Raw genomic sequence first — 27119 nt, 5'->3', positions numbered from 1 at the left:
CCAGACACATGGGGCAGAGCCACCACAACTGAACCTTCTGGAAATCCTGGGCATTTAAGTCCTTCCTCCCTTAACTTACTCCCTTGTGAGTGCTGATCACAGCTGTGTGAAAGTAACTCACGGTCGGTCCTGTTTCTCGGGTTTGTTAATGAGTCCAAACATGTGTGCGAATGCCCAGTCTCCCGAGCCTCAGGCTACAGGAGATCCACAGTTTAATTTGCCGGGTATCACAGCTTGAGGTGGAGACAGGAAAGTTCACCTGAGCGTCTCTTCCCTTTTATCTCCCCTGCTCCCCACCTCCTGGCTCCTGGGAGCACATCACTAAACCTTGAGAGCTGGGTATGAGGGCTCCCCGGCTGTAATCTCAGCACTCAGGGGGTTGAAGCAGGAGGATTGCCACAAGTTTGAGGGCAGCCTGGACTACATGACAATACTTGCTCTTAAAAAAAAAATCAAGAATGCTAGATACAATCATAGCAGCGCCAGGGGTCGGGGGAGGGATTATAGGTTCAAGGTCATAGGGAGTTTATAGTTGCCTCCCACTAGTAGCTTCTGGTCCACTCACCTCTAGTCAGAACTCAGGGGTGCCTTGCTTCTACTCTACACTCACCTGGTCCTTTCCTAAAGGCCATCAGACCCCCAGGTGACAAGTGGCCACCCAGTGTCTGGAGGAAGGTCTCTGAAGGGGTCGGTAACTTGCTTGCACTGGCCAGTAGCAAATGAGGCCCCACCCCCATCTACACGGACTGGGAGGGGGTCATACAGAGGGCAGGAAGCAAGCAAGTCTAGGCATTTGACATGTCGGCAGCCGTGAGCCATGAGGGGATGAGGGCATCTTGAGTCCTCTGGGGTTGGAGGGTCCTTGTGTGTGGGGATGACCTCTCCTTGGAAACCCCAGCGTCTGTCACCATGGATCTGGGAGCAGTTCCCAGAGCCTAGTGCCACTGGGGTCAGATAAGTCCGCAGAGAAGATGCTGGGGCCTGGAGGCCCAGAGCCCAGCGGTGGACCCCCACTCAAGGCCTCCAGCCAGTCCAAGGAATCCGTGAGGGCCCTCGGAGAAGGGGACAGGGAGCTTGTGGGGGACGGGAGTGAAGAAGAGAAGACAGAAGAGAAGCCTTCCGAGTCCGAGGAGGGAGACAGCACGTCAAACGAGCCAGGGAAATCCAAAGGGATGGGAGGCAGCTGGTCTGCAGGGGAAGTGAAGGTTTAGGGGGACAGGTCCTACCTACACACTGCGCTGTCCCCAGCCCACTCCTCCCCCGGACCCGGGAGTTCCCAAGTTCTGTTCCTCCCCTGAATGCGGGAGCTCAGCTCCTACCATCTGGCTCCACTTGGTCTTCCAGGATGTCATCGATGCCCGGGTTCGGAAGTAGCTGTGGATGAGCACATGCCACGTGACTCTGGGGTCCCGCTGAGGTCCGCAGCTCAGTCCCCGAGCACAACCCAGCCAGGCACCCCCTTCCACCTGCGCCCTACGAATCGCTTCCTGCAGCTCCTCCTCCAGAGTCAGGCTGGCTGGAGGTGGTGTTGGGAAGGGAGCTGGAGCCGGAGCCAGAGCGGGAGCCGGAGCCGGAGCGGGAGCGGGAGCGGGAGCCGGAGCCGGAGCCGGAGCCGGAGCCGGAGCCGCAGCCGCAGCCGGAGCAGAAGGCAAAGTTGGAGCAGGAGCTACCTCGAGGGGATCCGTGGCTCCAGAAAACCTCAGCCTAGGATCTTTCGCACTCGCTTTCACCTAGAATCAGAAAAGGTGGGAGTTTAATAAACCCGGCATCCCAGGTGTGGCTCTGCCTCCTGGCCTTTCTTTGGCGTCACCCAATTCTTTTCTTTTCTTTTTTAAAACTTTGTTTACTGTTTTTATGTATGTGTGCATGTGTGTGTGCATCTGAGGACAACTTTCAGGGTCGGTTTCGGTCTTCTATCTTGAGGAACCTAATACTCCCTAAATAAACTTACAGGCCCTGCCCCTATCCTTTCATTGGCTTTTCTCCGTTAAACCACGCCCTCCGGGTTCTCGTACTACATCCTCAGAGCAACCAATAATTATTTGGTCAGGATCCCAAGCCAGCTGGTCTTCCCGCCCCCAAGTGCAAGTTAAGTCTCCTTGCCTGCATTTCTGTGCGTGTGTGCGTGTGTGCGTGCGTGCGTGTGTGCGTGCGTAAACAGTGTTTCTCTGTGCGGCCTTGGCTGTCCGGGAGCTCACTCTGTAAAACAGGCTGACCTCGAACCCACGGAGATCCACCAGTCTCAGCCTCCCTAATGCTGGGATTAAAGTCTTGGCTTCCTTGCCAATATTTCATTGGCTATTTCTTTTCCTAGGTCTCGCCCTATCTATTTCTCCCCCCACCCCCTCTCATTTCTGGTGTTTCCGATTCGTACTCTCTCTGTGTAACCCTTAGCTGTCCAGGACTCGCCTTGCAGACCAGGCTGGCCTCAAACTCACAGCGATCTGCCTGCCTCTGCCTCCTCTTATAGAATTTTATTGGGCCTTTAATCCCAGCACTCTGGGGGCAGAGGCAGGTGGATCGCTGTGAGTTCGAGGCCAGCCTGGTCTACAAAGCGAGTCCAGGACAGCCAAGGCTACACAGAGAGACCCTGTCTCGAAAAAAAGAAGAAGAAGAAGAACTTTATTGGCCCATGTGCACACGGCTTCACCCTCACCATGCCGGGCCGCCGGGTAGTTCCCAGCGCCTTGGCCCTAAGGCGCGGCCAGGGAGCAGCCGCCTCTTTGTCCTCCCGCCTGAGTTTCTGCCGATCTCTGGGCGGGGCGCCGTCACGCATGCGCTCCAGGAGCATCGCCTTGGTCCCGGACACAGGGAGTCCCCGCAGGCGCAGCTGCTGCCGAAGCTCCGAGACCTGAGTGAGGAACAGGGAGAAGAGATGCTGACCGAGCTCTGGGGAGGGACGACTAGGAAACCAAGAAGAGGAGCCACAGTCCAGGCCGACTTCCTTCGGGCAGAGCCCAAGGGTGTGCGATGTCTGGGGCCAGCCCTGGGGCTGCACCCTAAACTCACCGTCAGCTCTTCCAGTTTAAGGGTCTGAAGTTCCAGCTTGTGTGGAGTGGGTGAGGGACTGGAGACTCCTGATGAGGACGGCTTCATCCTAGCAACAGGCGTGACAGGATGGGGTAAAATTACGACAGAGGAAGAAAGACATTTAGAGACCTTAAAAAGAGGGGCTTCGGAGGATTCAGGAAAGTAAGGAATTCTGGACCTCGGGTGGAGCAAACACAGGGCTGGGGTGGTTGTGGGTATGGGAGACAGGCAACCGGGGTGGCTCAGCAGCCGGGCTGGGAGCATGCACAGCCCAGCACGGGTTCTGGGCAAGGAGGCTCCAGAGCAGTCTCCTCTCCCTTGCACCCCGGGTTTGAGGGAGGAGGACAGGGCCTGAGTTTCTGGTCCCCTGGAGAATAGAAACGAGAGTCCTACCGAGGGTGTGGCCTCTCTGAATTTTTCTCATGCCACAGGGGTGGTTCCAGGGGACCCAGGGTTGACTTCTCCACTGGGTGCTCTGCCCTGGGCCCTGGTCTCCGTTCGGGAGGCATATACAGGTGGTATGTCAAGTTCCCCCTGACCTTGGGCTCCTTCCAGTGTGGAGAAGTCTTAGGAGGTTCCTGAAAGGGGCGGGGGAGGGGGGAAGGGAAAGACAACCAGATTAGCACCAGCGAGGCCGAGGCCAGGGCAGGATGGGGAGCTCAAGGCCTGATTTGGCATCTATAGTGAGCTTGTCTGAAAAACAAAGAAGCTGGGCATGGTGGCGCACGCTTTTAATCCCATCACTCCACAGGCAGAGGCAGGGGTAATCACTGTGAGTTCGAGGCCAGCCTAGTCTACAAAGCGAGTCCAGGACAGCCAAGGCTACACAGAGAAACTCTATCTCGAAAAACCAACCAACCAACCAACTAACTAACAAACAAAACCAGAGAGAAAAGGCCAAGATGGTGCCTCAGCGTGTTCCCCACCATCCTGGCCCGTGAAACATAAAGTGTCCGCTTGGCAACACCAGAAAGACAAAACAGTGGCTAGGCGAACCAAAGCGAGCCTGCCTCGGCCATTTGCCCTCTACTCCTGTCAAAAACTTACCTTCTTTGGGGACCTCCAAGGACAACATGTTGGCTCCGGGGACAAGAGGCCAGGGTTGACAAGGAACGAAGCAGGGACAGAAGGCAAGGCTGGAGCCAGAGCTGGGCCTGAGGCTGAGATCCACGGATCCGAATCAGAGGCTGAGGAGATAGTGGAAAACCCTGAGAAGGGCAGCAGACAGCAGGCTAGCTAGGGTGGAAAGTGGCTAAGGGAAAGGGGGTTGGTCAGGGGTGAGGGGCATAACCAAGCTGTCCAGCTGGCCTCCTGGGTACCCAGATTTTCACACTTTCAAGCAAGGATGGAGTCTGTTTGCTTAGGAGCACAGATAGCTAGCATATTCCTGGGACAGGAGCAGGCGGTGTCCGTCTCCCCTGACTCCGGGGGAAACAGACAAGCTATATTCCGACATTGACTGTGGAAGAGGCTGGGATACCTGACTCTATCAAGTGGGTATCTATCGGGGGTAGGAAAGCTGAGCAGTGGGGTGCAGCGCTCTACAGGCCCGGCGAGGTGGCCCAAGTGACTCCTGAGTCCTCTGAGACTGACAGGCTGGGGCTTTACTGTCTGAGGGCAGGCATGCTTCTTAAGGACTGACCGAGGCCACTAGCCCTTCCCTTTGGGGGCCCACACTTACTGCAGTGTTGGTTCCGTCTGTGGATCCGAAGCTGCAGGACTGTGGAAGGAAAGGGGAGGTGGGACAAGGAAGGCGGGAAGGGAATGTCCCAAGCCTGACTTGGCTGGTGGGTGGGAGCTGCATTTGCTGGCGGGAGACACATGCCCAGCCCCTTCACACACCCGGGGCGGGTGGTGGGCAGGCAGCCTGTTCCCGCTCCCTTCCCAGGGCCTCTTGCTTGCTCCTGCCAGCAAAGCCTCTTGGGCCAGAGCCACTCCTCAGATTGTAGGCCCAGCCAGGAGGCAGCCATGCTTCCGGCTCCACCTGCCACTTCGGGAGTCTGTGTCCACTCTGCTATAGTCGCTATCTTCCCAGCCTGACCTATCAACAACTCACTTCCTTTGATCCATGCACCCCCTTTCTGTGTTACCCCTAGCGTTCCTCACAGGCAGCATCCTGCAAACCTACCCCCTGAAGCTCAAACCTCTCTGGGCTCTGGTTTGCACAGATGCTGCTTTTGTGTTGTCATAGCCTTCACGTGACTTCTCAACCCCAACTTCCTCTTTGCTGGTTTGCACCCCCATGAATGTTATTCACACACTCGAGACTTGACCCTCGGTTTGGGGGTACAGATCTTTCCAGTGCGCCGCTCTGTTCCTCCCTTTGCATTGGCTGTGACTACTGACACTTTCAAGGCCTGATAGCTCATGGTTGGTCCCCCTGCCACTCAGGTCCCATGCCGCTCTTCCGCTTTGCCGACGGGTCACTTTAAGTTCTTTGCACCATATGCACTCTTGGGTGTGGCCAGCCATGGCTTAGCACAGCCATCTATCGGTTCACTAGTCCCCAGCGGCCAGTGACCTTGGTCTCTCCCCCCATGCCGGGAGAAGAGTCTCACTGGGACCCCTCCCCACATGCATAGAGACAAGCACCCTCTCACCAGAGCGGAACTTGGACCGGATGATTTGGGAGCGCTGGGAGGAGGCGGCCAGGGTCATTGCTGAGGCTGGGGTGGAGACCTGGACAGAGAGGAAGGCCAGAGGCACCAGAGAGCAGGGTCAAAGTGGATGACGGGAGGCTGCCGTTTGGGGAGAGAGCATGAAAGATTAGAGACAAAAGTACCCAGCCAGATCTCTTTGAGGGACAGCTGGGCTCTGGACTCCTGTGTCTGAGAAAGGAGGGCCAAGGCCTGGGCCCAGGGTGTGTGAGGCCAGGGCTAGGGCCTGGGCCCCTGGGACTTAGGATGAAGGTGGCTGGGGCCTGGAGTTGTAAGCCTGAAGCCAGGGGCCTGGGTCTCAATTCCTGGACCTTGGTGACAGAGGAAGGGCCTGAGTCGTGTGCTCCTGCATCCTGCACCAAGAGCTTTGCAATCTGGACGGCTGCGTCTTTTAAAAGTGCAGGAAGCAGTCGCCTGGGGTCTGAATCCTGAAGGAAAAGGAGATTAAAGACCAGAACTCCAAGCTGTTAGGGACTAGAACCCCCCCACCACCACCACCCCCCATTCTGAGTCAGCAGGGAATCAGAGAGGCTGGCAGGTGCCTGGGAAACACAGCTAAAACGGAATGCATTGAGTGTCATGCCCCAGGCCCTGTGGGGAAGATATTGGGACCAGAACAGTGAATGAAGGGTAGACAGGAGGATCCCCGGTCTCCTCCCCAGGGGCTTCTCACCAGGTGGGCTCCGCTCAGCTACTCAGCTGTGCCTTGAAGCGGGTAGAGACTCAGAGGACTAGGTTGAAGACCTCAGGCTCCGCCCCCACAAGCCTAGGGCCGCCCTCGATTCCCTTTTCTGGGGCGAGAGGGGAGCCGGCCTTGGATCAGAAACCCTTCCAGGACCCAGAGAAGGGGCGGGGCACACACGCGCGCGGGGAGGACTGGCTGGCCTCACTACGCTGGCCCCCTTGCTGTCTCCCCACCCTACCCTACCCCACCCCCCGCGTCCTAGGCTGGGGGGCGGGGGGTTGGGTGGAGCAGGGACAGGCAACAGACAGGGGCAGATGCAGGGAGACGGACCCGGGTGAGCAACAGCGGCAGGTGGTCATGTTCAGACCCTGACGGCAGGTGCCACCTGTTGGTTCTTTTTTCCTGACGCAGCAGTAGGAGTCAAGTTCGGAGGAGGGGAAAGTTCAAACATGAGGCCCAGACCCCTGGTTCTAAGAAAGGAAGAGGCACAAGGATTCTTCTTGGTCTGAGGGAGAAGGACTGAGGCTTAGGCGTCTGGTCTAGGAGGAGAGAGGATGAGGTCTGCGTTCTTAAATCTGATAGACGGGGGCTAGGACCCGAGGGTCTCCGGGTGTAAGAGGTACTGTGCGTTGTCATTCAGCGCAGTGCACAATAAGCAGACTGCATCAGGACCGGGGAGAAGGCTAAAGGTTGGACTTTGTGGCTAGGAGGGAGATGGTGGCCCATTGCCACAGGCAGTACCCAGGGTCTGAGACGCAGCAGAGCACGGTCCGGGCTGTGTTCCGAGTTGTGTTGCAGTACTCAGTGCTCCAGGGTCACATTTCGAGCTAGAGGGCAAGCTGAGGCCATGGCTAGAAATATCTCCCCAAACTTGGCAGACACCCAGAGTTCCAAGCACAGTCCCTGGCACCTTAAAAACCATCCTCGCTGAGGCTCCCAAGTCTTGACAAGAAAGGTCAACAACACAGATACTTTTATTATTTCTTGGCATTCACATCCAAAGCCCATCTTCCCACGGTCCCATCTCTACCAACCCGACAACTCAAACTCCCAGCGTTCTACGCGGGGAGAACTACAACTCCCAGAATGCTCTTGCGCCCAGGCGAGCTCCCGTAAGAACCGATGCAGTTTCAAGCTTCGCGCGTCATTGGTTTTTTTAGGGTATCGCAGCCGCCGGGGGTCCGTGACGGTGATTGGCTGGTAGCTCCTGCTGCTCAAGATCCCAGAGGAGTCGTCGGAGCCTACGTAGCTCTCGGTGCAATGCGTCATCTGTCACAGGGCCGGTGAGGCGTAGGCGTGAGCTGCCCAGGGGCAGGATGAGAGGAGGGTGCGAGGAAAAACTTTCAAAGATATCCCCTGTGAGTACGAAGAAAACCGAGTTAGAGACTCAGCATGGGTGTGAGGTCGTCTAGTGCCTGAAGAAAAAAACTGCAAATCCCAGCATCAAACGCTGTGTCCCAAAGCAGCATGGGAGTTGTAGTTAAGTCTGGGGGTGGAGGTGGACGGTGAGGAAAGCTGGGAGTGCCCCGGGTGGAGCTCGCCTTTTAATCCCTGCACTCCGGAGGCAGAGGCAGGTGGATCCCTCTGAGTTCGAGATCAGCCTTATCTACTGAGTGAGTTCCAGGACAGCCAGTGCTACACAGGGAAACCCTGTCTCCGAATAACCAAAAACCTAGGGGAAAAAACCGTTACCAGGGAAACAGGGACCCCTGGGACCTTGAGGATGAGGTGGGAAATCTCATTTCTGAGGACAGAGGAGCCCGATTCCTGTCGAGAGAAGATGCTAGGGAATTAAGTCTGAGTAAAAAATAATTACATGTTTGAGCTATCCTTCGGGTACTGGAAGGGACCCCAAAGTAAGCAAGCCCTACTACTGTTACAGTGGCAGCCCCAGTCTTCTTTAAGCCTTGTGGAGAGGGCATCTGGATTCTGAGGAATGAAAGCGCCAGGATTCTCATCCAGAATCCCGGGTGAGAAAGTGGGGGGGGGGGGGGGGCGAGGGGCTGGGGACACAGACTCTTAGATCGCGAGGAAAGAAGACCTCTCAGTGTTTGTTAGCCCACTTTTGCGCACCTGTGTCCACTGCATCTCGCTCTGCAGGTGGTGGGTCCCAGGCTGGTGGTGGTCCACGGCCAGGACCCAGCTGGTAGTGGCTGAGGAGATGGTGGAGCTGAGCAGGAGTCAGGGTCGGGTAGTCAGTCCGTAAGGTGCTCCATGAAGCCTAGAGGAAAACCAAGTTAGACGGCTCCGGTCCCAGCTGCCGGTGGGGCAGGCCGGCCGCCCCAGTTTCTTAGGAGATTGGGACAAGAGGATTCAAAGTATGAGGCCAGTTTGAGAAACATGGTGAAATTATTGGTTTTTTGTTGTTGTTGTTGTTGGTTGTTTGGTTGGTTGGTTTAGGAGACTTGCTTTGTAGATCAGGCTGGCCTCGAACTCACAGAGATCCACCTCCTCTGCCTCCCGCATTAAAGGCGTGTGCCACCATGCCTGGCTCTTGGTGAAATTATTATCTCAAGATTAAAAAGAGGTCCGGAGGTGCAGGTGAGGGGCAGTATTTGCCTAGCATGTGCAAGGCCCTGGGTTCCATCCCAGTACTGTAGTAAGATATAAATAAGTGAAATTAAGGGGCAATAACTTGCTGTTCTTACAGAGGATCCAGGCTCAGTTCCCAGCACCCACATGGTCTGTAAATCCAATTCCGAAGGATCTGCCTCCCACCTGGCATTTCATGGACATGGTGCACATATACACAATCATATATAGTATAAAACCAAAAAAAAAAAAAAAAAAAGTAAAGGCCTGATATTGTTGTGAATGGGGGCTGGTGAATCTTTGGTGAACTCAAGGCCAGCCTAGTGAATTCCAGGTCAACCAGCGCTACATAGCAAGATCTCAAAAAAAAAAAGTTATCTACTTGAGTCAGTTTTTTCATCTGAAAAAAAATGTCAGTTGATAATGTACTTTAAATGAGATGTTTGTTGATATTATCACAGGTTTTTTGCAGTTTATACTCAATGGATGTTTAACCATCATTTTTCTCAGTCTCAAACCAGAATTTGTGACTCAATATATCTAAGAGTGGGACCATGGGGAACTATTTCTAGAAAGTTCCACCAGTGCCAGACGTGGTGGCACATGCTTTTAATCCCAGCACTTGGGAGGCAGAGGCAGGAGGATCTCTGTGAGTTTGAGGCCAGCCTTGTCTACGAAGTGAGTCCAGGACAGCCAGGGCTATACAGAGAAACCATGTCTTGAAAAACCAAAAAGAAAAAAGAAAGAAAATTCTATTAGCATTCAAACGTTCCTGTTCAGCCGTTTTTGCCACTGACTCCTATGGCTGCCAGAGGCCCGTCACAGTGTCTAATCTAGGGATGGAGATGACTTGGGGTCCCAGAGAAGCAGGATACAGAGAGTGGCCGAGCTGGTCTAAAGACGAACGTCTAAGTAAGGTCGAGCGGGAGTCACCTTGAGCAGGGAGGTGCGGGGCACACATAGCAGGTTCACAGCAATGGAGAGTTTCCGGAAGAACTCGGTGGCTATGTCACCCAGCCCAGCCCCCTGCAGCCAATCCAAAACAAGATCCAGGTTCGTTCTGATTTGGACAGCCCGAGACCATTGATAGAAAGGTCGGCCTTGACCTGGGTAGGAAGGGACGAGAGGCAGTGAATGGACCCACTTCCCAGACCAAGTCCAACTGGGAACCAAGGTGCCCACAGCTGAAGCCTGCGCTGCCTGCGCTGCCAGCTACTCCCAGCCCAGCCCTCACCTCGCTCCATCAGGGAGTTGAGAAGGGATGCATTGGAGAAGAAGAACAAGTAGCCGAAAGTCTGAGACACGAGGTCGGGATGCAGCTCACACTGGCTGGTCAGTTCTAGAGCTGCCTGGAACACACCCAGGGTAGGCCTGAGCCCAGGTGGCATGGCTTCCAGCTCAGCACCAGGCCCTGGCAGCTCCGCCCCAGCCGTGAAAGGGTTACTGTCCAGGAGAGCTGGCAGAGTTGAATAGAGAGTCTGGGGAGGAAACACAGAGGCAGAAACATCAGACTGGCAGCCAAGAAGAAGATGGGGAATGCCATCTAGGGCTTCTGGGAGTTGTAGTCCATTCTACCACCGCCATTCCCAGGGGCCTCCATGATCAAAGCCCTATTCTGTAGCTGGTTTTCTGGCAGATATCCTGAGAAATGTTTTCCGGAAGCATCTTAGCTATTTTAAGAGCATACCTCATGCATTATGTAATTTGTAGTTCTCACAGAGATAGCTCAGGTAAGATGGGACAATGGGGAAAAAAATGGGGGGGGGGTGAAGGGGGCCTTCTTGAGTCAAAGAAATATTTGACCAGAATTTCCAAAGGAAATTAAAGAATGGAGAATTCAGAAGTAGTAGCTGGGTGGCAGTCAGCAAATAGAAAGTGCGACCGTGCCAAGGACAGGAAATGAGGACATCGACAAAGGAGGCATGAGTGTACTTGAAGCAGCAGCCCCTCAGAGGGAAAGGCTTCACGTCGAGGCCACTCCCGGAACCTATTGATTGTATATTTTGGGAGATGCCCTCTTATTTTACAGACAGGGCATTCAGTATACCGTAACCAGTGCCCTGACTAGTCCAAGCAGAAGGTCAACAGTGGCAAAGGGAAAATCAAGCCCCACAAACATAATTCAGTGAAAAAAAAAAAAAAAAGACCTAGGCTCAGAAAGGGGAAGTGACGTAAGAGGTGAAGGAAGTGATGCCAGCAAACACACAAAACTTAACAGCAAAAACTTCACAAGTGTAAGCGTGAAAAAAATAGTTATGGAGGAAACAAGCTCAACTGGACAAGACTTGAGGGTAGCAAAGACGGGAAATGAAACACAAAGGAAGTGATGTCATCCCAAACAGGAAGTATTGTGACAAGAACAAGGTACTAGGGTGAAATGGGAAATGACTCCATGGAGAGAGAATGCTTAGGTCGAGAAGGAAGTGATGTCAGAGCAACACAATGTCCGTTAAACAAAAAGTGAGAGTGTTTCAAAGGGGAAGCAGGAGCCAAGGCCCACCTTGGTGAGGTAGTAGACGGACTGCTGGAAGGTGCACATGATGACCTCATCCAGGAGAGCCAAGGCCTCATCACACAGTTCCAAGTCGTTGCAGAGCTGTGGGTCTGAGGACAGGCCTGGGGATGAAAGAACAGGCTGGGTGCTAGGTCTCCAGATTCAGGCTGTGACAAGGGGACAAAGTGGGCCTGGGCCTGAGCTCACCCTCCTGGTCAGCCTCTTTCTCCATCTCTAGAACTTTCTCCTGAACAAAGCTCAACAGCTCTGTGGTGTTGGCCATCCACAGTATGAGTGGTCGCAGCTCCACAGACACAGCCTCGGGGGTCAGAGGCACCTCAGGAACGCCCTCTGGGTGGCTGAGGGAAGAAAAAGGACCCTCAACACAAAGAAGCCCGAACTCCAAGGCCTGAGTTTTTCTCTACCCAGGCAGTCACAGACGGTATCCCCACCCCGTGACTCCCCAGATCTGTGTGCCCCAGCTTTCTCTTACTTCTCTGGCTGCCGGTCTCCAATTTCCTTAATTTTTTCCTGTGGAACAGTAAGATAAAAAAAATCAATGTAAGGGGCTGGATTGAGGGGACCAGGACTGTACGACTTTGTATTCTTGAACACACGTGTGTGCGTGCTCAAAGGATCGTGTGTGTGTGTGTGTGTGTGTGTGTGTGTGTGTGTGTGTGTGTTGCATAGCTGTATCAGCGTTTGCATATGTGTGGATGCACATGTATGTGTGAAGGCCTGAACTGGATGCTGATGTCTTCCCTGATGACTCTCCACTTTATTGAGGCAGGGGCCACTCCCTGAATCTGGAACCTGCTAATTCCAGTTAGTCCAGCTAGCCAGCTTGCTGCGGGGAATGCTCTCTGCCTCCTGAGTGCTGGATTACAGGTGGCCACCATGTCTGCCCAGTGAGGCATCTTCTCAGTTTTACATACATACACCCTCATCCTCCACCCCCTGGTACCCCCCCCAACTTTTTTTTTTGTTTGTTAAAACATGATCTAGTGCTGGAGAGATGGCTCAGAGGTTAAGAGCACTGTCTGTTCTTCCAAAGGTCCTGAGTTCAATTCCCAGCAACCACATGGTGGCTCACAACCATCTATAATGAGACCTGGTGCCCTCTTCTGGCCTGCAGGCACACATGGGGCCAGAATGCTGTATAAATAATAAATAAATAAAATAAAATAAAAACATGATCTAGCATTGACTAGCTTCCAATTTAGTGCCTCCTCCAAGTGCTGGAGTTATAAGAACATACCAAATACTTCCAACTTCAGGCCTTTCGACTTTTTGTTTTTAGTTTTTGGTTGTTGTTGTTGTTGTTGTGTTTTGATGACAGGGTTTCTCTGTGTCCTGGAGCTTGCTCTGTAGACCAAGCTGGCCTTGAACTCACAGAGATCCACTTGCTTCTGCCTCCCGAGTGCTGGGATTCAGGGCGATGGCCACCACCGCCTGGTGCCTTTTATGTTTTTATTTTGAGACAGTGTCTGACTGAGTCGCCCAAGCACAGGTCTTAAAGGCTCTCTGTGACTCAGACAGGCCTAGAGCCTGCCATCCTCCTGCCTCAGCCTCCCCTGCAGGTCTGGGCCACCAGGCATGCCTCTCCCTCTGTAACTCCACAGTCACTAGGAATCTGTTTACTTCATTTCCCACCTGTTAAACTCCTCTTGCCCCCACAAAAACCTGTGACCCCTCCCGCGGCCCTGGGTGAGGCTTCTCTCTTGTTCTGGTCCAAAGGGCTGGCCAATGCAATTCCCACGATGACCTCGCCTAGCCAGCTTCTCCAGTGTCTCATCCCACATCCCATAATGGCTTTCTGCATGATTCCACAGCTCCGTAGGCGGAGGCAAAAAGGTTGGTCTCAAGTTCAAGGCCAGCCTGGGCAACTTAGTGACACCTTTTCTCAATGTAAAAACTAAAAGGAGGGCTGCGGATGTGGCTCAGCAGTGGGGGGCCTGTCTAGACTCCCTCAGTGAGCCGCTGAGGATAAGGCTCAGCTTAGCACTAGCGCACCTGCCTGGCATGCCATAGGATGGGGGTCCAGCCCCAGTACTAGAAAACAAATCTGAAAATCTAAAGGTGGTTACTTCTTGAAGTACCTGTGAGTGCTATCAGCTCAGCCCATCCCAAAGCATCACGGGAAAAGTCGTATCTTTCCCCCGCCCCCCGCGCCCCCAAGCTTGAACAGGGGGCTAGCTGGTTGAGGCAGAAGAGATATTGTGGGAAAACTTATCAGGCAGGGCAGGAATATGGCAGAATGACCTGTGAAGAAGGAGCAGGTAGGTGGCTGTTGATGGGAAAGATGGGGGACAATAGAAAGACGTGGCTGCGGCGCACGCCTTTAATCCCAGCACTCAGGAGGCAGAGGCAAGTGGATCGCTGTGAGTTCGAGGCCAGCCTGCTCTACAAAGCGAGTCCAGGACAGCCAAGGCTACATACACAGAGAAACCCTGTCTCAAAAAAGAAAGAAAAGAAAAAAAGACTTGTGGGAGTAGGGAGTGCTCACCCAAACGGCCTCTTTGATGAGCCTGGCCAGGCGGCCCAGCAGGCGCGGCAGATGGCCCAGCTCCAGCTCCCGTGCTGAATGCTGCACACACAGCGCCAGCAGAGTGGCGGGCCCGAGCGGGGGCAGGTCCCCCGCGCCCGAAGCTGCAGCGCGCACTATCTCGCCCAGCAGAGCCTCCTCTTCTCGTGGTCTGAACCGCAGCACAGGCTCGCGGCCGTCTAGGTAGGCGGCCAGCGCCTCACCGCGCTCCTGAAGGCCACGGCCACACAGGCGACAGGAAAAGGCCCAGCCCGGCCCGGGTGGCGCGGCCCCGGGGCGCGCGGGCAGCCAGGGTGGCCGAGCGGGCCCAGATCCCCCAGCACGGGGGTCCTTATACATGAACAGGAAATGCTCTCCCAGGCCCAGTAGATCTCCGGGGTGCAGCTCTGCCTCGCGCAGCAGAAGACAGCCATTGTGCGTCACCGGGGCGCCCCGCGATGGGCGCACCATGGCCGGGGGCTCCGGGCCCGCGCGCACTGTGCAGTGTCGCGGCAGGATGTCTGGGGCATTGAGGAAGGTGTCCACATATGGGGCTGGGGTCCCGCCACGGGACGACGAGGGCCCACCCCGGCCGAACACGTGCTGCTCTCGGGTCATCACATACACCACGAAGTCCTAGAGGAAAGCAGAGGGTGCTGCTGTGGGCATGGGTGTGCCGCCACACCTCTTCAAACCAAGACCTCAGGGAGGCCTCCTGGGTCCTCAAAGAAGTCTTTTGAGCACCCCTTGCCCATAAATAACCGCTTCCAAGACACTTTGTAGCTTCATCCTTTTTTGTTGGTGGGGCACAGGGGATGGGGGAAGCACCCCACCGTTCAAGTAGAGGTCAAGGGATAACTTGTGACTCGGGGCTCTCCTTCCACCTCGGGGTCCCAGGGATACAGCCTGGGTCTTTACTCTGGCAGTGCGTGCTTTTACCTGTAGAGCCATCTCTCTAGCTCCGCCCCCTCACACAGAGGCTTCCAAACAGATTTCTCCCCAGTAAGTAAATCGTCTTCTCAACTCCTCTGAATGAATCGTACCGTCCCGTCCCTACAGTGTACTCTTCGGTACCATCCAACCCCATGAACAGGGGCTTCCTCTGACATCCCCACCCCCTTCCTAAGATGGTCTGTCCCATCATCCTCAAAGAGCAGACCTTTCCACGGAACTTGTCTTCATCTCCACACCCTGAGACCCACTTATCAAGTCTTCGATGTATTTTTTTTTTTTTTTTTAGTTTTCGAGACAGGATTTCTCTGTGTAGCCTTGGCTGTCCTGAACTCACTTTGTAGACCAGACTGGCTTTGAACTCACAGAGATCCTCCTGCCTCTGCCTCCCGAGTACTGGGATTAAAGGCATGCGTCACCACGCCCGGTGTATTTTCCTTTCTAATAACAGTTTCTCTCGAAATCGTCCCAAAGCAAGTAATGAGCATCTTTACAGAACTAAGGGGAACTAAGAGGGACCCCCACCCCCACCCCCACCCCATGAACTAAGGGGATTCCATCACCTCTGCCCAATGAAGGTGCGCTTTCAAAAAGAGCCCCGCCCTACAACAGACTCATTTCTTTCCACTCAGCGATGGACTCACTCCCAAGGCAACGTAGCATATGTCTACAGTGAGCTCATCCATGGCCCCTTCCTCAGGACGGAGTTCCAACACTCTCCCGGTCCATTAATGGACACTCTCAATAGTCCCATCCCAAAGCAGGTATCTCCAGAGGCCTCCACAGAGACAGCAGGCTTTTCTAGAAATGCTTACAGGAGCTTCAGAGAGGCCCCCTTCTTACACACCCTATTTCATCCACTGAACTGAAAAACACATTGCAGACGACCCTGCTCTGAAAGTAGACTCTCAAGCCGGGTGGTGGCGCACATGCCTTTAATCGCAGCACTCGGGAGGCAGAGGCAGGTGGATCGCTGTGAGTTCGAGGCCAGCCTGGTCTACAAAGCAGAGTCCAGGACAGCCAAGGCTACACAGAGAAACCCTGTCTCAAAAATTAAATAAATAAAAAATAAAAATAGGCTCTCACCTCCATCTTTAAACATGGACGCATCCTGACCCCCTTCCTGAAATAAACCCACTAAGCGTGTGCTAGTGGCACACAAGTATGTAATGCATAGAAGCACGGCCCGATGGTACAGATATGCCACCTACTCAGGAGGCTGAAACAGGAGGACCAGCCTGGGCAACTGATGGAGCTCCTCTGTCATCGTAAAAAGGCCGCAGGAATGATTCAGAAGTACACCGCCGGCCTGGCGCCCCCTAGTGGGGTCGGGGTGGGGTGGGGTGGGGGCGGGGCTTTGCTCAGCGATAGGGCGCCTGCTTAGCAGCTGCGAGGAGCTGGATTCAGTCCTCAAAGCTGCAAAACCACAAATGCAGGCGGGTTTCAGCGCCTCCATAAACAAGAGGCCAGCTGGTTGTCATGTGAACCTTTATAAACGAATTAGTCTTATTTCTCCCATCAAGAAAGCTGCCTTCTCTAGAACAAGGATCTAGGCGCCAAAGAAAGATTTCCCTGACCTAGGACACAGACCTTCCTTCACGAAACGGATGTTTGCTAGGGATGTCCTTTTTGACAATGGACTGGCCTTTGACCAAGACCATGTTTTCTTCCACCCTTGAATGAAAGGAAGCATTCGCCGTATCCTTCAAGTGGGATCTTTGTATCTGCCCTCGACCTCAGCTCACTACGCTGTCTCCTACTTGGGAACCGTGTGGAAATGCCATTACACCCGAGGCACTCTGGGTGTTGTGGTTTTGACTGGTGTCGCTCCGTGAGAAAGGGAGATAGGGCTAACCTGAGCATCCTGGTAACCCTGGAGCAGAAGGAAGTAGGGACGGTTGCTGGGTGCCTGAATGAGGCACTGTGTCAGCTGATCGAAGTCTCCAGGGTCTGTTGGTACCATCTGAGCATCAGCTGCCCCTGGCGCCATGCTAAGCGCCTGCTGCCTGCGTTCCTGCTGCCTCCGCCTCCGCCCCTGCAGACTCAGCTCAGACACGCTGCGGCGCAGGGACAAATTTTCAGATCGCTCTTTGCCCCCGGACCCAGAGGGGGTCCCCGATCCTGACCCTGGCCCAGGACTGGCCAGAGCAGCCCCACCAGACGCTGCCCGAGACCGATTCTTCTGTGTTCGCCAAGATGGGGCGTTCGTGCCTGAGGGGAGATGGAGAACACAGGCTATAAACCTTGGACGTCAGTTTAGCCTGACTCCAACCTGGTAATTAATATAATATAATATAATATAATATAATATAATATAATATAATATATTACATAATATAATATATATTACAGTGTACTGCCTGCATATAACACCTGCCAGCCAGAAGAGAGCACCATATCTCATTATAGATGGTTGTGAGCCACCATATGGTTGCTGGGAATTGAACTTAGGACCTCTGGAAGAGCAGACAGTGCCCTTTAATTCCTTAAACACGCATTTATGGAGCAATTCACTGTGCGTTGGAGACTGGTCTAGGTACTAAGAGTGAAAAATAAAACCCTTCTAACGTTTTCCAGCGGTCCATAGGCACACGGAAGGCTCCCTATTGAAAGGCGTTTAATGAAGATATAAATTTTCCACTAAAAAGGTGGGGACTTTTTTAGTGGGGACCACTAAAAAGGTCCATGTGGCTGGCTCACAACGTGTGCTCAGTAAGGGCCTTCTTTTTTTGGGGGGGGGGGAGGTGACAATAATTGCCATTCTTTTTGGTGGTTATTATTCTTTTATTCTCTTTTTAAAGTGATTTTAAAATTATTTTATGTTATGTGCATTGGTGTTTTGCCTGCATGGGCGTCTGCGTGAGGATGTTAGATCATCTGAAACTGGAGTTGCAGACAGTTGTGAGCTGCCATGTGGGTGCGGGGAACTGAACCCGGGTCCTCTGAAAGAGCAGCCAGTGCTCTTAACCTCTGAGCCAACTCTTCAGCCTTCTCTATGCTTTATTAAGCACGAGCCACGCCCTTTGTATACATCATTGCATTGGACCTTCACCTAGAACTTCGTTGAGATTAAAACTTGATGAATGGCTGGGCTAGGCCATCCATTATAATTATAGACACATAATTACAGCACTCGGGAGGCTGAGGCTGGAAGATCAAGTTCAAGGGCTTCCAGGGCTTTATCTTGGTTAAAATAAAATAAGCTATACCCCAAAGGAAGAGTAACAAGGCTCATGTAGGGCACGCCCTTTTAACCACGCTGCTGCTCTTTACAGACCCTGCCTGTAAGTCTTGCCCCACAGTTAGCACCACCGGTTGTCCTACTGGCCTCTCCTCCCCTCCCCTCGCCCCCAGCAGGTCCAATCGGAGTCTCCTCACTTTGTAGACCACCACCAGCCCCTCCCAGAGGCACCCCTGCCTCGCACCCCTGCCTCGCACCCCTGCCTTTCATTCCACAACCTCCGTCTCTCTCTCTCTCTCTCTTTCCCCTGTAAGCCAGGACCCCAGCATCTCCTGCCCGGTCATCCTACTGCCTCCGGGTCCCGCCCCACTATCTCCAGGGTCCCGCCCCACGTCTCTGTGCCCTCCCCTCCGCTAACCGTCTGCATCCGCAGCACCGAAGGCCTCCTGCTCCAGCCGACGCGCCTCCTCGCGGCCGCGCAGCTCGAAGCGCCGCGCCCAGCCGGGCCGCGCGCGCCACAGGTCCTGCACCAGCAGGGGGCGCTCCGCGTCGGCCAGCACACGCAGGTGCTCGGCGCGCCACTCGCCGCCGCCCACGCCGGCCGCGGGCCGGCCCAGAGCGTCGCAGAGCGCGTAGGCGTCCACGCAGCCGCCGTCGCCGGCCCCGCGGCCGCCGGTCAGCCCGTAGCGCTCCAGCGCCTCTGCCACCAGCTCGCGCGCCGTGGACCGCTCCGTCGCCAGCACGCTCTTGTAGTTGGCGCCCGACGCCAGCCCGGCCGCGAAGATCTTGAGCACCCCCGGGGGCACCGCGGCGCGCGTGGGCAGCGGGGGCTCCGGGGCTACACCTGCCGCCAGTTCGGGCAGCTTCTTCTCGCTGGCCCAGCGCTGCGCGCCCCCGGGTGTGCCGGGGGCCCCGGCGCCGCCGGCCCCCGAGCCCCGGAACAGCTGCGAGATGCGCTTAGCGCGGCTGCCCGACGCACCCCCCGCCGCCTTCACCGCACCCACGCGCCGCAGCTCCACGTGCGGCGGCGGCGGCGGCGGCAGGGGCTCGCTGCTGCGGCTCCCCGTGTCGGAGGACGAGGACCTGAGGAGGAAGGAGTGGGCAGAGAGGACACAGAAGAGAGAATAAGACCCAGACAGACACAGGGAGACACACACACACACACACACACACACACACACACACACACACACACACACACACACACACACACACACACACACACACACCCGCCCCAGAGAGAAAGTGAACCCGAGAGGGGCCAAAGACGCAGAAGAATCGAGAAAGGGACAGGGACAGGACGAAACTCAAGAGGCAGAGACAAAGACCAAAAGAAAGGGACACAGATAGGCGTGGGGACAGAAAAACCAAGATGGTGGTGTATGTAGGATGGGAGGATTGGAGGTAAGAGAGATGCGTAATATAATTAATAAAGATATTACCCTCGATAGGAAATAAGGTGGACCAGAGAGGGGAGGAAGGAAGGTGAATCAAATCCCTGCGCCCTGCCGAGTGTGTTCCATCCCCAGTGCCCATCCGGCCTGACCCCACGTCCCTGGCCCAGCTCTTCTCTCCCAGCCCCCTCGATGTCACGGTTTTCCACTTGCCGCCGCCACCCCCCACCCCCATCCCCAGCTCCCTTGTCGACTTAGGACAAGAACCTCTGCCCACCTTTGCAAGATCCCTCTCGCATGACTTTGATAGACAGGGACAGACGGCAGGCATGCCACAGAAGTTGGCCACTTACTTGACAGAGGCAGCGCTGGGCCAGCGCCGCCCCAGTTTGGCCAGTTGCTTCCTTGGGGAGTTGATCCACAGGCCCACTGGGAGATGGAGCTTCCCAAACCGGGGGCTTTCGCCCTCCTTTCGTTCACCAGATAGCATGGCCCTAAGGGAAGAGGGCAAGGCCCCAAGTCCTAAAGTCCTAAGGCCATGGGGGGGGGGGGGGCTACAGAAGAATCAATTCTGACTCCTGAATCCCCGGGAGGCAGAGCGGGGGGCGGGGGGCGGGGGGGGGGGGTAGCAATGAACTCCTAGGTCCCAGGATGGGTCATTGCTGTGGCTCTTACCCTGCTTCGGGTCCCGTAGCACCCGGAGGCCCTGGTGCCGCTGGCCTCCGTTAAGTCCCAATCCCTCTGTAAAGTGGTTTCCTCTGCCCAGGCTCCCAGCACTGGGTGGGGGACAGGAAAAGGCAAGAGGAAACCCGGCAGGAAGAGCGGGGAGGGGGCGTCCTGTGAGGAGACCAGGCCTGGGGGGAGGAGATGGGGCAGGGCTGGCCCTGGCCTGTGCCTTGATTCTGGGCCCCACCATTCATGGGTCCCCTGAAAAGGGAGGTCCCATGTTCCAGCTACACCCCCCTCAGATGGGGTGGAGGGCGGTGGGGAGGGGGGGGCACATCCAGACCTCCTCTCTTGAAGCCAGAAGTCAGGACCAGTCCCCAAGAGTAAGTCAGATACTGAGACAACAGGTCAAATCTTTATTAGCTTTCTGATTCCCCGGCCTCTTCCTCTATTTCCTTATCGTCTGACTGAGAGAGCTTCACTTCGACTGGTTCGGATGACTCCAGCTGTACAGAGGGCCCCTCCAGCTCTGTCATAGGTGTGGATTTGACCTCCAAACTTGAGGTCTTTGATTTAGCTCTGGCTTTCTTCCTAAAGTGAAGTACCCTGGGGCAGGACATAGGGGTACAGAACCACATTAGGTCATGGGTTGAGGGAAGTACACGCGCTTCCCTTAACCCCCCCCCACACACACACAAATCTAACCTAGAAGTTTATATAAGCCTCCTCCTCCTAAGAGAGCCCCCAAAGGAAGATGCCCAGTAGCTTCCTGTCCTGCGTCAGCACGGGATTGTAAGGAAGCCCCGCCCTCCACCCAAGCCCCGCCCCTTCCAAGTCACTCCCCGCCGCCCCGCCCCCCCCAAGGCCCTGGCCCTATAATGGAAGCCTCATCCATCCACCCAAGCAAGCCCTTGTCCACGCCCTATTAAAATCTCTTCTTCGTATCCAAGACTACACCACGCCCATCCATCAAGCCTCTCCCCTCTCCATCCAAATCTTGCCTCGCCCTTTAAGAATCACTCTCTCACTCCTCTATCCAAGGCCCACCCTCCCTCCAAGTGTCCTAGTGGACAGCTCACGAGGCAATGATGCTGGCCACAAGAACTACGAAGCCGAGGATCAACAGTATAAAAAGGCGATGTTTCAGTCTTGTCGGTGGTTTTGGAGAATGGGTGATTGTAAGTACCGGATCCGGGGTCTCTGCCGTCACCTCGCCAGGGGTCTCCTCCTCCTGGCCTATGACGTTTGGTGGTGGTTTTTCCTCTACGATCCTTGGGGGCAATACTGACAGAGGAGAGCCAAAGGGCAGTCCTGGCAGCAGCCGGTAAAGGCAAGCCTGCCCCCAACCACCATGGCCCTCTCTAGAGAGTTGGGGAACCCTCCCCCCCAGTAAGTCCAACTGAGGCCTAAGGCAAACCGGCCAGGTGGGAAGCCACACCTCTATGACCAGAAAACACACCTCTGAAGGGAAGCCACACCCCTGGATGAGGCCGCACCTCCAGGGCTTCTCCCACCCCGAATGCTACTTTTCCAACACCCCCAGACTGACCTATGACACGATAATGGATGATAGTGGCAGGACCTGCGTTGACCGTTCCCAGTTCGCAGCGGTAGTTGCCGGAATCCTCGGGACCCACCATCGTCTTGGTCACGTAGGGATCTTTCCCCTTGGTCATCAAGGTCTCAGAACTGTTCCCCCAAACCTAGACCCAAGCTCAAGGGGGTCACAGAGGCCTGGGGAATTTGGGGACTTGGGGGAGTACAGGGAGTAGATGGGGCCTCAGTGCAGGGGAAACAGGAATCGGGCCTGCTGACCTCCCTCATCTTGACAGGAGGCACCACGGACTCACTACCGGGCAGGGGTTGTGCCTGGCACCAGGCAGTCCCCACTCAGAGATGGGCGCTCTCTGGGGATCAGCAGAGGCCACCTCTGACAGGCCATGAGGGACTGGTTCAGAACAGGGGGACCCAGGGGGCTCACACAGGTCTAACAGACTTAGGGTCAAGGGTCACAGGGGTTGGATGTCCCCACCCTGTAAAAACTGTAATCCGTAAGTCCTTCAGAAGCATGGTGCCAACTGAGCTGACAGTCCAGGATCATGTCGTCCAACCGATGCACCTCTATCCGACGCTCTGGGCAAAAGGGGGTATGGGGAGGGAGGCGTGGCTACTTCGGGGCAGCCCTGCTGCAGCCACAGTCTTTCCTAGGCCCCGCCCCTTCCCACTAGGCCCTAGAGGCTAGAGTCCAGGCTCACCCCCGCAGTCCAAGGATTTCCGACAAGAGTGGATCTGCTTCTCACACCTATTACACCAGATCAAGGTCTGCAGCATCGTGCCTGACGGGCGAAGGTTAGAGTTGTAGCGCCCCTCCCACTGAGAGGTGGGTATAAAAGGAGAATTGGCAAGGTCAAGGGCTGGGGCGAGCCGTTTGCACCCAGTGTCTACAGCGTGAGTGCCCCAGCTGAAGAAGTAGCACAGCTATAACTCCACCTCCTAGCTAAGAAATCCAAGCTGGAGAGAGGACTGCAGGTCAGGGAAAGACCAAATGGGGGAGTAAAAAATCACCCATGCCAAGGGGCGGCTCATGGGGCCCCAGGAATATATTATGCATATTGGACTCACCACATTGGTTGGGACAATAAACTGCCTCCGAAGTGACAAGGGAGGGAGAGAAAGAGAAAGAAATTCAGATTTATTTTTGTTTTCGGAAAGGAGTCTCAACCCGGGCGTGGTGGTGCACGCCTTTTAACCCAGCACTCGGGAGGCAGAGGCAGGCGGATCCCTGTGAGTTCAAAACCAGCCTGGTCTTGAAAGTGAGTCTGAGACGGCCAAGGCTACACAGAGAAACCCTGTCTCGAAAAACCAAAGAAGAAAGGAAAAAAAGAAAGAAAGAAAGAAAGAAAGAAAGGAGTCTCAAGGAGGCGTGAACGGTTTGCCTTTTGCCTCCACCCGTCAACCCCATAATTGCAGGAATATGTGCCCACGGAAGTGTATCACTCAGCACCTCAGCATTAAGCCCAAGGTGGCCTCAAAGTTGCAATCCTCCTGCCTCGGCCTCCCAGGTGCTGGGATTACAGGCTTTGCTACCAAGCTTCAGAGGAAGTGGATATTCAAAAGGGGGCGGGGGGACCCAGGAGAGGTGTTCTTGAGCAGCCTGTGAGTGGAGGCACCGCTCAGGAAGGCATAGGCTTGCTTGCAACTTCCCTCACCTTCCTTTTGAAACCGTGTAGCAAGCGTGGCAAAGATGTCCTTTTGTAGACGAAGCATCCAGAATAGTTCCTTTACAAAGAGCTCTCCTAGAAGGAAGCAGAGCCAGAAAAGGTGCTCCCCAAACTCAGGTGTGGAATGCGGGGGGTGGGGTGGGGGGGTGGCTAGCATCCCGTATGCTGTGCGAACTAGTACTGACAAGTGGCCTCAGACTCACTGTGTAGCTGAGGGTGACCTTGAACACCCGATCCTTCTGTCTCCATCTTCAAGAATGCACCAACATCCCAACCCCTACATTTTATTTATTTCTTTAATCTCTCCTTTCTCTGTAGTCCTGGCTGCCTTTGAACTGGCTGCGTAGACCAGGCTGGCCTCAAACTCAGAGACCCGGCGGCCTCCTCAGTGCTGGGATTGAAGGCATGCCTCACCACAACCAGCTCTACATCTGATTTGCTTAGACTTATGTCATTATGTTGCTCAAATTGTTCTGGAACTCTAGGCTTAAGCAATTCTGCTTCGGCCCCCCCTGAGTAGCTGGGAATCCAGGCATGCCCCGCGTGCCCGGGCTGCCATCCCACACTCTAGTCCTTCGGGGAAGAATACAAGCAGGCCCTGAACTCCAGGCTTGGCATTCACAGCCACTGAGAAAGGAAGCCGATCCGATCGTGATGATCTCCACATTGGAGCTGACGAAGCTGCCAGGCCCCAGGTGCCAAGGCCGCGTGACTAAGAAAGTGGCAGAGCTCGAACGGCAGTCAAGCAGACACACGAATCTGAGCGTCTGCTTTAGGCATCATCGGCCAGGGGTTCTCTGAGGGTCTGCCCACATCCTCGGATACATTTACCTTTCACGTCGCTGTCTGTGATACGTTTCAAATCCTTCAGAAAACTCCAGGATGCCTGTTCCAGTGTGTCCTCATCTGTGTGTGGAGGGCAGATAGAGCTTTTCTATCTCATTGGCTTGCCACCTTATAGAAACTACAATACCCATGAGGTCATCAGGCAAAGAGAGTCCTGGTTAAAGAGGTGGCAACTCTATGCCTTCTTGGACTTGTAGTTTTACCACACAAACTTGCTAGAGCCACTGTTTGTGAGCTATGGGGAGGGATTCCGTGATCTTGTATCCTGAGACTTTTTCTATTCTTTTGTGTGTGTGTGTGTGTGTGTGTGTGTGTGTGTGTGTGTGTGTGTGTTATTGCTGTTGTTGCTGTGGAGACTCACTATATAGCTGTCCTGGAACTTGCTCTGTAGAGCAGGCTGGCCTCAATCTCATAGAGATCCACCTGTCTCTGCCTCCCAAGTTCTAGGAATAAAGTTGTGAACCACTACACACACATCCCCCATCACCCCCTCTCATTTTCGGGGTTTTTTTTTTGAGACAGGGTCTCTCTGTGCAGCCCTGGCTGTCCTGGACTCTCACTTTGTAGACCAGGCTGGCCTGAAACTCACAGCGATTTGCCTGCCTCTGCCTCCCCAGCGCTGGAATTAAAGGCGTGCGCCACCATGCCCGGCTAACTTTTCATTCTTAAAATCAGGGTTGCCTATGTACACGCAAGCCCCTGTCACCCCGAGGCCTCACCGTCTGGCCCCAGCCCTTCCACTCCCATCCTAGCCTGTCCTCCTTACCCACGGCCCCCACGTAGGTGTCCTGATTCAAAGGCAGGTCTTTAAAGTCCTTCACTGTCTGCTCCACCTTCTTCATAAGGTTTTCATGATACTCGGGCGCCAGGTGGCCAGGCAGGTAACTCTGCTCCAAAGTCTTTAGTGCAGCCACCACAAACGGGTCACATATGATGCAGGACCTTGCTGGACACAGGCAGTCGGCCAGCGCTGCCAGCAAGAGTGTAAACAGCGGCCCCATGGAGGCCAGAGCACACAGCTCGCCAGCACTGCCAGAGGGTCGGCTCACCCCAAACCGAGGGCAGCAGAGAGGGCGCTAGACAAAAGCCGGAAACAGTCTTAGAGGGTTCCAAAGCTGAATACAGAGGGTCTTTGGGAAATTCCCAAGCAAAAGAGCAGTAATCCAAGACCCAAAGCTGTGCAGTCGGACTTCCCAACCCCAGGGGCCCTCAAACTTTAGTTGGTGTGCCTGCAAACTAGTAAGCCAGATCCCAAACTCAGGACCACCTCCAACCTTACGCCATTCAAACTTCCAAGGCGTGGGCTCACTCGCCCGACTACCCCAAACTCATGATTCCTAACTGTGAATCTGAGACTACACCAACATTCAGACTCTCAAGCCCCCCAAACCCTGTGACAACGCAAATGGCATGCAGTAATCAAACCAGAGAAACCATCAAAAGCCCGGGTAGTGGCACTTGGGAGGCTGAGGCAGGAGGAGGAAGTCAAGACCTACTGGCCTACTCGGGATTGTCTCCAAATTAATCAACTAATTAATTATATAAGTAAATGATTTGTCTGACAAGTAACCAACTTGGATACTAGCAAACTAAAAAGGTCTTCCGAATAAAAATGTTTAAATCCCAAATCCTTAAACCTGAAGGTCCAAAAGAACTTTAGCATGCCTCCAAAGCTGTCCTCCAGTCTCTGGGGTACCCGTCTACCCTTCAAGACTGAGACCCCTAACTCTCAGGCCCCAAGTACCTTAACACCCTTTAACAGTGGCTCTCCAGCTTCGTGCCCTCAGGCGCTAATGCTTGGTCCAGCTCAGTCCAGGTTCTGAGGACTACTTAAAATACACTCTCACAACTAAGATTAAGGTTTTTCTTGGAAGACACGGGGGAAGAATTTAGGGTTTTTCTATTGGCTCCGAGAGTCACCGGTCGCCCTCTCTTCACAAAACACTCGGGCCACATCCCGCGTGGGGGGACCCCAATTCCCTTGGAAATATTTTCTGGGACTTCTCCTTGGCTCCGCCCAGAAGCCCAACTCTAAGTTTGATTGGACTGCAACAAAGCAGGCCCCGCCCGTTCCTCCATGACGTCACAGGGTGGCCGCCTCTTCGTAGAACTTTCCCAGCACTTACGGAACGGAAACCGCTAACCTGCTCTGGTCTCCTTTCTGGTCTTCATCGCCCTCAGGTTTCCCGCAGGATGCCCTCTAGCTGGCTGGAAACCTTGGTGTCCAGAGAAAAAGATGCTAGAAGCGGATACTCGTCTAACCCGGACTACAACTCCCAGAAGGCACTGGAGCGTCTCTCTTTGTCTATGACCTGCCCCCACAGCGTGCTACTCTGTCCTTGTCTCAAACCTAGATAAGGAGAGGTCTGGAGTCGAGCATGGTGACCCACACGTGTAGTCCTAGCCCTTGGGAGGCTGAAGCAGGAAAATGCCACGAATTCCAGACCAGCCTGGTCTACTTGACAAGACAGGTCTGGTGGCCAATAGTGAAGTTTTGAGGGAAATGGACCACAAATCCATCAACAAGAGTTACCAGATCTAAGTAGGTACTTTATTCGTGAGTCATGAATGTCCCTAGTAGACACAAGCGCACCTCTATAGTCTTGCACACTCACGTGCAGCACACAGCTCCAGAAACTTCATGTACACGTCCTGGTGATGTGGCCCTTTAATTCACAGCTTCCTCTCTCCAGCCTGTTCAGGCTAAGTTGGGGGGAAAGTGCCTGGAAACTCCCTGAGAAGAATAGCGCTTTGTCTTGGGAGGGAATACAATTAGATTAAGTGCTATCTGAGGAAACCACATCCATTCTTGAAAACATCAAGGATACAAGATCACAGCCAAAACCTCTCCCTGCTCTGAACATGTGCTTCTACAGAGGTAGGTTGGGTCCTGGGGTGTGGAACGCCTTCAGACCCTTCACCCTGGGGCTTCTGAGAG

General features: G+C 54.6%; 3 protein-coding genes across 10 annotated transcripts; all 3 read right to left on the bottom strand.

The window, feature by feature from the left end:
* Nucleotides 1-167: 167 nt before the first annotated feature.
* MAMSTR (MEF2 activating motif and SAP domain containing transcriptional regulator) lies at nucleotides 168-6540 on the bottom strand. 2 transcript variants are annotated; one of them, XM_084765258.1, is made up of 10 exons: nucleotides 6361-6540; nucleotides 5631-5768; nucleotides 4712-4750; nucleotides 4078-4217; nucleotides 3424-3608; nucleotides 3010-3097; nucleotides 2657-2851; nucleotides 1467-1730; nucleotides 1320-1374; nucleotides 168-1188 (listed from the first exon to the last, which is right to left on the bottom strand). In XM_084765258.1, exons 2-10 carry the CDS (start codon nucleotides 5686-5688, stop codon nucleotides 905-907), a joined length of 1308 nt encoding a protein of 435 aa, XP_084621384.1. In that variant the 5' UTR covers nucleotides 5689-5768; nucleotides 6361-6540; the 3' UTR covers nucleotides 168-904. The 2 variants fall into 2 exon arrangements, with proteins under 2 accessions (XP_084621384.1, XP_084621383.1); XM_084765257.1 differs by lacking the exons at nucleotides 5631-5768; nucleotides 6361-6540 and having other exon boundaries at nucleotides 4712-4868.
* A 787-nt stretch (nucleotides 6541-7327) lies between these two features.
* RASIP1 (Ras interacting protein 1) lies at nucleotides 7328-20262 on the bottom strand. Its single transcript, XM_084765136.1, has 12 exons — nucleotides 20124-20262; nucleotides 19802-19942; nucleotides 18473-19137; nucleotides 16729-17084; nucleotides 13905-14558; nucleotides 11892-11929; nucleotides 11606-11757; nucleotides 11405-11520; nucleotides 10139-10382; nucleotides 9838-10010; nucleotides 8446-8593; nucleotides 7328-7728 (listed from the first exon to the last, which is right to left on the bottom strand). Exons 2-12 carry the CDS (start codon nucleotides 19936-19938, stop codon nucleotides 7529-7531), a joined length of 2883 nt encoding a protein of 960 aa, XP_084621262.1. The 5' UTR covers nucleotides 19939-19942; nucleotides 20124-20262; the 3' UTR covers nucleotides 7328-7528.
* On the bottom strand, nucleotides 20169-26913 carry IZUMO1 (izumo sperm-oocyte fusion 1). 7 transcript variants are annotated; one of them, XR_014775987.1, is made up of 11 exons: nucleotides 25926-26862; nucleotides 24948-25257; nucleotides 24167-24241; nucleotides 23324-23410; nucleotides 22737-22757; nucleotides 22370-22450; nucleotides 22147-22247; nucleotides 21664-21817; nucleotides 21194-21425; nucleotides 20458-20720; nucleotides 20169-20302 (listed from the first exon to the last, which is right to left on the bottom strand). XR_014775987.1 is itself a non-coding variant. In XM_084765166.1 (11 exons), the coding sequence occupies exons 3-11, from the start codon at nucleotides 25180-25182 to the stop codon at nucleotides 20534-20536; spliced, it is 1173 nt and encodes a 390-aa protein (XP_084621292.1). In that variant the 5' UTR covers nucleotides 25183-25257; nucleotides 26326-26397; nucleotides 26793-26907; the 3' UTR covers nucleotides 20526-20533. The 7 variants fall into 7 exon arrangements, 6 of the variants coding, with proteins under 6 accessions (XP_084621292.1, XP_084621293.1, XP_084621294.1 ...); XM_084765166.1 differs by lacking the exon at nucleotides 20169-20302 and having other exon boundaries at nucleotides 20526-20720; nucleotides 26326-26397; nucleotides 26793-26907; XM_084765167.1 differs by lacking the exon at nucleotides 20169-20302 and having other exon boundaries at nucleotides 20526-20720; nucleotides 26326-26389; nucleotides 26797-26907.
* Between the last annotated feature and the right edge of the window lie 206 nt (nucleotides 26914-27119).

The sequence above is a fragment of the Acomys minous genome, assembly GCF_964271855.1.
Source record: "Acomys minous genome assembly, chromosome: 2".
NCBI lineage: Eukaryota > Metazoa > Chordata > Mammalia > Rodentia > Muridae > Acomys > Acomys minous.
The sequence above is the reverse complement of the archived record's forward strand: the minus strand, read 5'-3'. Positions and strand labels throughout refer to the sequence as shown.